At 42.9% G+C, this 10,289-nt stretch overlaps 1 protein-coding gene across 1 annotated transcript in view; it reads left to right on the top strand.

Moving 5' to 3' along the window:
* The first annotated feature begins 5,225 nt into the window (after positions 1–5,225).
* METTL21A (methyltransferase like 21A) overlaps positions 5,226–10,289 on the top strand; it is a 12,544-nt gene continuing 7,480 nt past the window's right edge. The window contains exon 1 of the mRNA XM_018560400.1: positions 5,226–5,393. Within this exon, the coding sequence (XP_018415902.1) occupies positions 5,247–5,393 (147 nt within the window). The 5' untranslated portion in view covers positions 5,226–5,246. The remainder of the gene's footprint in view (positions 5,394–10,289) is intronic.

Below are 10,289 nucleotides of genomic sequence, written 5' to 3' on the forward strand. Positions count from 1 at the left end.
CTGGGCACAAATTTGTTTATTTCAAGGGACTAGACCTGCAGCTAACGATTATTTTCAAAATCGATTAGTTAGCCGATTATTAAGTTCGATTAATCGGTTAATCGGATAAACAATAAAATACATTTTAAAAAATGGCTCCAGTGATGGACTACTAGTTTGTATTGAGATTGGAGTCCATCACAGGAGCAAGCTTGGAGCGGTGGAAGTAAAAAAGAAAAAAAATAGTGTGGTGTGCAATATAGTGAAATGGAAAGTGTAAAATTATACAGCAATGAATGGCATCGGCTATAGAGGAATTCCACCTTTTAGAAAAAAATAATAAATGTGCACGTTTTTCTTTTTGTTTTTACATTGGGACCTGTGAAGGATTGCAACCGCGATCAGTGGATAGTAGGTGCAATGCTCTGGCTCCTACAGACTCTTCACACTCTGCACACCCATTCATGTCCATACCTCAGTACGAACATGAAGTAGTGTAGACGGGAAGAAGAATGCATTGACTACAGGTGCAGTGATGTCCTTGTTCATCTGCTGCAGTGGCTGTAGTTTCTCTATTCACAGATCCTGGCAAAGGATCTGAATGGATGACACAGCTTTGTGGGCGCAGCAACACACTGCCACGCCAAATTAAAAAAATTAACACAAGCCTGTGTGGAGAAGAACCCTGCGATAAAGGTAAGTGGTGGGTTTGCAATCTGACCATGTTTCATGTTACACCGTGAATATGTGTGAAACATGGTCAGAAACTTACCCTTATATTCCTCAATAGCCACATACTGTATAAAAACACTTTATGTGCACTAAATGCCCTTGGAAACCTGGATATTATCTTGTGAAAGTAGCAGTGACATCAACACTGTGCTGCACATAGGCTGTGCAGAGAGCAGAGCTGTGGGAGGGACCCAGCAAGTCTTTCTACTCCTTACAAGTAGAGGGAGTCAGTGGCCAGCCTTTATTACCGGAAACTCCTGAATATAGTTGCACAAAGTGCAGGAGTTGTTTCATGCAGGACTGCTGCACAGTTTTGGAAGAAATACACAAAGTACTCAAAGAATTAAGTAAGACTCATTCACATGAGAAAAGGCCGGCACGTACAGCTCCGTGCTGCGTGGACGGCTGTATCGGGCAGCTCCCGGGAAGGACAGGTGCTGCTCGTGATTAGTACGCAGCCCCTGTCCTTCTCTATGGTAGTACAAAAAGCACACAAGGACGGTACGAACAGCGCTCTCGGATAGGGCTTGGGAAGTATGTGTGCCTAACTAGCCTGCAGCCCTGGAAGACAGGAGTGCCTGTGCTAGTGAAAACCAAAAAAGACAAAAGTGAGGGCGCAAAGCTAAGGAGGGTTATCTAGCTGGGCTGAACGTTGCAAGAGGAACGGCAAATGAAATAGTGTACTTACTGGAGTGGGTCCGAGGATCGGATGAGGACCGGTCTGTGGGAGGATCGTGAAGTCCAAGATATGTGTTCTCAATGGAGGCTGGTGTACTGCCTGAGGCTACTCATCTCGAGAAGGTGAGAGACGGAGAGGAGGTGGCGGGTGGCAGCACTAAGATATTGTCCGTATCCCCGCTGCTGTGGTGTGAAGTTCCGGCGGTGTACACGGGTAGTGTCTGACTGGGCTGCTGTGGCCTCTTTCTCAACCTCGAAACGCGTTGCTCCCGATCCTCCACCTTGACTACACTGACTTGATCACCCATCACCTTGTCAGCTTCCTGGCTGACTTTGACCCAGCACACTATTAATGCCCGTGTACTTGTCAAGCCCCGGTCCACACATAGACTCAGCCGAACTACCCACAGCTGCAGCCACAGCAGCCCAGTCAGACACTACCCGTGTACACCGCCGGAACTTCACACCACAGCAGCGGGGATACGGACAATATCTTAGTGCTGCCACCCGCCCCACCTCTATGGTAGTACGCCGCCCTACGCTCACCCCAAGTGCAGGTCAGTACAGATGCGGGTGTCCTGGGTCGGACGCAGACAGGATCCATGCTGTCAGTGTACAAGTACGGACACCCGCACCTGGGGTGCGGGTGCTGGGGTGTACGTACACTTTATTAACATGTTTAAATGATGAAAGGCAGAAGTAATGGATCTCAGCCATCTCAGAAGCTAGTCAAATGCAGCATGCTTTTAGGTCCTTCAAAGTTACTTTGTCATAATGTATAGGCTTACATATAAAAGTTCTGGGTTTTCTGACATAGACATGCAATAAACTAGTATCTTAAGGTCCCCACACACCTTACCATAATCGTACGATAATCGCGGGAAATCCCGCGATCGTACGATTATCGTAAGGTGTGTGGAAGCCGTGCGACCTCTACTACTGTAAGGTCGCACGACTTTTAACTTACGGACATGTTCGAAAACCCGCCGAGCATCGTACGATGTTCGTCGGGTTTGTGGCATGTCTGTACCATAAAAGCCGTACGGGCCGGTGTGCGCAAGCGCACACTGCCCATGCGATGGTTGTAAGGTGTGTGCCCAGCCTTAAAGACACATGAAAAAAGAATGATATGACTGTACATTTATGTGGCACTAGATTCCCCACACAATTAGGGTCAAATGAAGTCTTGTCCATTTGCTGGCCTCCTTTACTGCACTGTGTCATGACTGGTGCAAAAAGCTGCATACATGAGTGGAGTATGTAGAAGAGATGTGCGTTTGCTTGCAGCTTGCATGTTCACTATGTCGGTTCTTTTGCTTTCAGTCACCATTGCTAAGGTGTGAATCCATTGGGAAACTGGTCATTAGCCTACACAGTTCTAAGCTGGGCACACTGACGATTTGTCACACATCATTTACTGTAATTATAATAGTCCTTTAAAGCATATCTAAAGCTAAAAAAATGTTATATGTTGCACCTTACCAGTCCTTGGATGTATTGTCTGCATCAGTTTCCTCACTCACCATCCTGTATTTATTGAGTAGTGTTGTCAACCTAGCATAGAAAGTTTGTTAGGACTGTACAACACCTCCTGCTCTCCTTATCTTTAAAACGGGGAGGGGGTTCTGCATCCCTGAGAACTGGAACTGAGATCCCAAGACAAGTTAGTATGAGACTGTAATCTATTGTGGGAATGAGCTTGGAGCGGTGACTACTTCACAACACACACAGGGACCATGGGGAACCATAGTAGCCATCCTCCTGAACGAAGGACAGTGTCCGCACAAATTCAGAGATGATTTGAAGATCCACAGCTGAGTGATACGGTACAGTATTGCTAATAGTTAAGGTACTTTAATGGATTTTTAAGATTTAACTCCTGAGTTTAGTGTCACTTTAATTATTAGGATTGACGTCAGGACTCCGTGCAGGCCACTTGAGTTTCTCCACACCAAACTCCTCAAACTGTGTCTTTATGGAGCTGGCTTTGTGCACAGAGGCACAGCCATGCTGGACCAGCAAACTGCCTTCCCCAAACTGGTGCCACAAGATTGAAAAGTCAAAAATGTATTTGTATGCTGTAGCATTAATACTATTTGTCTCTGGAAACACCTGAACCTACTAATTTGTGGGTAAGGGGGTATATATTTCTTTCTTTTCCATTGAGGGATACAGGAAGTCTTAAAGCTTTGGGTTTTACTACAAGGAGAATTGGATACTGGCAAATCAAAAAATGTAGACCAACCTTGGATAACCCCTCGTACTACCAACGTTCCTTTGTTTATTGCTAGTTTTCTAGGAGAATAATTCTGATGTGAAAGCTAACCTTTTATTTTACAAACATTTTTTCTTCATTGGGAGGCGAGTATCTGAACTGGGGGCATTATCTTGTAAAGACCCCTTTTTGGTCTTGCATAGGGACAGGGTGGTGCTGAGGCCCAGATGCTCCTTTTTGGCTAAGGTAGTTTCTGCCTTATACCTTAGCCAGAAAATTGTTCTCCTGTCCTTCTGCCTGGAGGTTATCAAAAGAAAAGGTCATCAAAAGAAAACTTACCTTCATTCTCTGAATGTGTTTTGAGCTGTGCAAGTCTATGGGGGTGATTTACTAACCTAAACACACGCACGCACTAGGTGCGTGTGATTTTTACACAGCAAAGCGTATTTATCAACCAAAAAGTCTCTAAAAGCATATTTCCATATATGGAAAAATCATGCACATGATGCATATATAATGCTGCTTCACAGTTTAGACAAAAATGGTTAGCTCATGCATTTACATTCCTGCATTCATCAACGCAAGCAACACAATGTAGAGATAATTTACACAACATCACCTTCTAATTCGTGCAGGGCTTTGCACCACACACCTGCTGGGTGTGTACACACTACAAAGGTGTCTAGATTCCACCAATAGATCATGCTGGGAGGGAACACACTACAGAGGAGTATACTTGTTCGTGGCGTGTTTATAAGGTTAGTAAATCAACCCCTATTTCTCAGCCACTGCTTATTTCAGAAAGGTAGATTTCCTTTTTGTCATTCTGAATGGCCCCTAGAAGGCGACCAGACTTGTCTTTTCACTGATTTCAGGTGGCTCAAACAGATCATCATCTAAACCTATGGTCTCAAGGATCAGGTATCCCCCCTTTCCTGGTAAGGTCCACTCTACTAGTTCTGTGAGCTTTTCCGCATATGGCAATTGTTTCCCTAATTTGTATGACTGCCTCTTTGTCTTCTGTTGGCACTTTCTCTAAGTTCTAGCAGGTGGACATTTCTGAATCATCTGGTCCTTCAGGTGGCTCTTTAAAGCTGCAGACGGCCCCCTGTCACTGCTGTTTAAGTTGGGCCTGTTAGTAGTTGTTTTCTGTGTTGCCCTGGAATGCTTTTGGACATCCTGAAGGTTTGGACTCCAAGAAAATTATTTTTTTACGTATTCTAAAATCCTTTTCTTGGAGTCCATTAAAGGATACAGGTCCCACCTGTGTTTATGGGTATGCTCGCGATACTGATTTGCTAGAAAACTGAGGCAAGGCGGTAGTAGGAGAGGTTACCTGGGCTGGCCTACAGTTTTTTTGTTTGTCCATGTCCAATCTTCCTGTACGCATCAGTAAAACACAAAAGTTTGAGACGTCTGGGTCCCTCGATGGTTTCCAAGGAAAAGATTTTACAGGAAGTACAAAATGCTTGTTATTTGTCTGGCTTCCTTTTAGAGAATGCTAAGAAAAAATCATATATAAACCTTGTGCATCTCGGGTTGTTAGAGGCAGGAGGAATGCATTGTGTAACATATGCTCAAAAGCTCTCCTTTTTATAAATTTATGTTCCCATTTTAGGTTAAACGGATCTAATCTGATGACATGGCATTGGTGCTGTATGATGATACTGTGCTCAGTGGTTTGAAGAGGTTTCATAATTCCAGTGCGACCTACAACTTTGCCAACCATACAATACAAATCAAGCAAAACTGGAAAGAGCTAGGAGTGGCAGCTGTTGTCTGGGATGCTGTATGTATTATATTACATTGCATAATATGTTTGATTTCCTGTGTTGAATTATTCAAACTAAAATTATAGAGGAAAGAATGCATAAGCAGAGGCTATGTATAGTGAAAATCATATTTGTAAATGATCAGTAAATACAGAGATGCAGGTACATACCTAAAGCTTTAGGCAAGTCTATGCTTTTCTACTTCAGTGTGCATTTATACCTCTGCATTGGAAAGTATGTGCATTATAACAGGGCTCCAAATTTAAAGTCCTGAGCTACTAGCATGGCCTTAAAAGTTACTCGCCACCAGTTGCCCCAGCTAACCCCTACCCTGCCCCAGCTTTAAATCCGCCAGGTCGGTGTGATGCACAGTACAGAAGTCAGCAGCGCAGAGGTCAGTAATGTAACGCACAGCGCAGAGGTCAGAGTGACGCACAGCGCAGAGGTCAGAGTGACGCACAATATAAGGAAGAAAGAAAAGGGACTTACAGTGCACTTAGTTGATGGTATTTAGGTGCCCTCTTCTTTCTCCTGGTGGGGGGAAGGGGGCGGTACAGATATCCTCCATGTATCCTCTTTTCCTCCTGCTGCATAACTTTCTGGCCGGTCTCACTGTCTCTGCAATCTTCCTCCCAGCCTGGCAGCTGAGGTGGACGGAGGAAGCTGCAGAAGACAGGGGAACTGAATGTCATCGAGGTGCGCCGCCGGTGGGACCACAGATGGGACACTACTGCCGTGGCGATCGCATCTGTTCTCTCTTCTTCCCTTCTCGGCCGCTCTGTAGCTGCAGCGGCCGAGGAGAAGAGAGGACGGAAGCAGTGGCGCATCTTGATGACATTCCACTCACCCCCACGCAATTTTCACTGGCTAATTGCGAGGGGGCGAGTGGAAATTTTGAGGCCTGCATTATAATTCACATTCAAATTTTATGTGCGGTGAATTTTTGGCATGTTTTACATGTGTTGCATTTTCAAAGAAAACAGAAAGCGGGCAGAGGTTTCCTATTGTGGGTATCCTCACATGTCTAACAAGCGGTAAGCGAATACCTCATTTGCTTGCAGAGCTCTGGGTTTCGCTTCTGTCCAACACTTCTGGGAATAGTGTGTCCGCTGCTGGGCACTGTGGTTTCCCCTGCTGTCTGCTATGTTACAACAGGAAAGAGTAGTTAGGTAGGTGAATGCGGGATGAACCACGGTGCTCAGCAAGGGACAATCTATTTAACAGCCGTGTCTGATTCCAGTGGCACCAAGAGCTCTGCAAGAGAGCACAATTTCCACACACTGTCCAGTATGCACGAAACACAAAGGGGTTCATCTGGGTGGATGCTGTTCATACAACACTAGTGCATCTTGTTGGCGCTGGTGAGTATAGGCACCCCAAAGGGACCTATAAGTAAACTCCACCAATTAACCTTTTGCTCCCCTTTGGTCTATTAAATGTACAATTGCAAGCATGGTTGTTTGATAAGTGCAAAAATATACCTGTAGATCCTTTCAGAAATCTAGTGAGCTTAAAACTTTGTGTTCTCTTTGCCTCTACTGCAGTTAGCATTGTTCTCAACTATCTCTGTGGACTACAAAACATTTCCCCCCTATGTTATGAAGAGGGGGAGGTGTTATGTAGCTCTGTCCTATGGTCATCCACTATACAGTATATTTGGTTCAACTGAATGTTTTGACAAGTGATTTTTACTGAGGTATAGTACATATCTTTCTGCAGAAGAAGTGCATCAAAGCATTTTGGGCGAGGGTAGGTTTGTGGTCATGTATGAGTGAATTTAGTTTACCTTTGTTTAGGCACCAAACACTTTTGCCGTAGCGTATGCAAGGTAATGGAAGATTTCCTGATTTGAATGAAATATAGGGAATGGTTTGAACTTTGAAATGAGCACATAGAGGATACCGGTAAAACTAAAATGGGAAAGTAAGTAGAGGAAAAGATAGGAAGAGAGGACAAAATAGAAAATGATTAACCTATACTGTGCTGTTTTCAAACAACACGAAGACATCTATTTATAAATGTTTTCACACAAGATTTATACAACTTCTACCCAAATTTTACACATTTGTCTAATTGAATCCAATTAGAAAATATGTAAATCTTGGATAAATGTTCTGTACAAATATATACCTCTGAGGTGCCAAAACTATCATTTTCTAACCATTTACTGTATGTGAATGAAGCTGAAAGGAGATTTTTATTTCTTTGTGGGCCCCCTGCCAATTTATAAAACAAATGTATAGTATTATATGTATTTTCTTTGTCAAGTTCAGTCATAAAGAATAGATAATTCTAATACAATAATTGAAAGACACAGCTTGTGACTGAAGGTCAATCAGAAGCAGTGGGTTAGGCTGTCCATTTCCAGGATTAGGATACTAGCTCCAAAAAACAGGCAACCAGGAGGACAGCCCCCAAGGGCGGCATATTAGAGAACCTTTTTCGCTTAGCATAGAGGAGTAAAGACCTGTTTTTTTTTCTCTTCAGCTCCTGGAATTGTTTTCTTCCTATTTCTACGATCTAAATGCAGACTGGTACACAGTTTGGATTTTGATCCTTGCAGTCTCCCCAATCTAGCTGACAGGTCTTTACTGCTTCTGTGCACTGAAACACGTATAACAAGTTGCATGGATCTGCTTGTCACAGTGTTTCTTTATATATGCCTCAGGGCCCTGAATATTTAGATCCCTGAGTTTTGTCTGCATGGGTATTATTGCTGCCCAACCCTTTGTGTTATACTTGATTCCAATATCCACTTCTTCTTTTTTTCTGGTGCCGTTCCCTTTTTTGAGTGGCTGTTTTGGTAAGTACCCTTATCTTGTAAGGGGATTTCAGTAAGCAGTGGTTAGGATATCCTGCATTATCTGACCCTCCTTCACATGACTCTTCTGTGTGCACTACACTGGATTCTAATCAGACAAATAACTTTGTGTCACCTGTTCTGAAGCCGTGGATGTGTCTGCCACTGTTACTACATCTGCCCCCAAGTGCCCCAAGGTCCAGCGGATCTTTTTAAAGCAGACAGGTCCCCAGGAATCTGCTGCAAGAAGGAAATACTGACTAGCACAAGAGACAACTTGACAGCCACTGGCTGATGGCAAACCTGGGAACTGTTAACATTGAGGCATATTTGAGAAGTATAGGCTTTGGTATCCACTTGCTTACCAGAACATGGCATACAGGTTTTCAGAGAACAGAGGCTCAGAAGAGTTCCCGACAATGAACTCACCAGAGTCACACTGAGGCTTTGGTTCAATCAAAAATTCATCACTCCACAAACACAGATTTCTGTGACAGCTGCACATTGAAAGCAACATTTGAGCCATACGTTGTTTTTCCTGGTGGCCTCTCATTCGCATCAGGAGCATGGTTGCAGTGCAGGTGAAACAGCCTTAGTTAACATGGGTGCTGCGTGTAGTTCTACATACAGCGCCCATATGAACATAGTCTAAGATCATATTTCACAACTTTATATTGCATAAACACACAGTAAAATGCTTAAACCATAGTGTGTTGCAATGGCATACATTTTGAATGGCACCCCAACACACCACAATCGACTTGTTTTTAGCATACAACAATGCACAGATGTGAACCATCTGCACCTTGTGATGCACTGAAAAAGAAAGGCGAATGTGTGTTAAAAAGTTTGTTGTGGTAAGTTGCATTAATCACAATGCATGTTAACATACCACAGCATTTCGCATTAGGCCTAAAACATAAAATGTTGCCAAACAAAGCAATATATATGATTTGTAAATTTTTTCTGGTAGGGAGTGAATTCCCATTTTCCAAGATATCTGGCCATCCTTACTGGAACCTTTTGTACATAAAAACCTGTTTCTTTTAATTGTTTTGCATACTAAAGTATATCTTTGAGGAGCACCAGCAGCTGATAATTTCTTTACTTGCGCTTCACCACTGCTCAATTTTTCTGTGAGGAGAAGAAGCCCTGGTGGGCACCAAGTTAGAGGGTTGAAGATGCTCTCATCCCCATGTGACAACACTGAATGCCCAAGCACCAACAGGAGAATCACCTGCTCCCTCCAGAACTGGAAGTACTAAGTATATCACTTTGCTTCCCACAGTATAAGGAGCAGGGAAGGAATGAAGGGTAGGTATGTAGAAGCAGTTTCAGGGGCTGGCTTTAAAGTGAACCTGTTACTTTGCCCTGCATGGACAAAACACAGGTTTGCTTTAAAAATTGCTTTATATATTATCGCCAACTGGACAATGTTCTGAAAGTTATTTTGATCCTCTGTACACATTGAACTAAATATTGCTTTATTAAAAAAAAAAAAGTACTTATAATTGCTTAGGATCCTGATAAATAGTAGTTTAATTTATGAATGCCTCTTCTGTTTTAAGTCTTTTAGTATGAAATGTAGGTGAGTGATTGCTTCCTGTGAACATTCATTTTCCTCTTCCTGGAGTGCCTGGCATGGAATTATATTTGAGCATCTGTGCTCATTTCCAAGCCAGCTCTGTGTACATTTTTGTTACGGCATGTCTTGGAAAACACTGGTCATTTTAGTACTGTGCTTGCAAGACCTAAAGGATCTTTAAAAAAAAGACTCAGTAACTTAACATATACATATCAAGTCGTGTGCTTTGTAAGGATTCATGTAAACACTGCTCAGTGTTTTTTGTCACAGGACATACAGGATTCAACCAGCACTGCTTTGCATTGTTATTGGGGCCCTGTGTTGAACCAACATGTCACTGTATACAAACATGATAAATCGCAAACAAAACAAATGTAATTGCCGTTTTATCATCATGTCGGTTCTCCTCATGGTTTAGTGTCCTAATGTACCAACTTTGCTTTCATCAGATTACACCTTTCATAGTTTCTTGTGTAAAAGGGAAAAGTTATAAAAATACCCTAAATAAATAATTAAAATATATATATA

Source organism: Nanorana parkeri, unplaced genomic scaffold, assembly GCF_000935625.1.
Source record: "Nanorana parkeri isolate BGI_ZX_2015 unplaced genomic scaffold, ASM93562v1 scaffold453, whole genome shotgun sequence".
NCBI lineage: Eukaryota > Metazoa > Chordata > Amphibia > Anura > Dicroglossidae > Nanorana > Nanorana parkeri.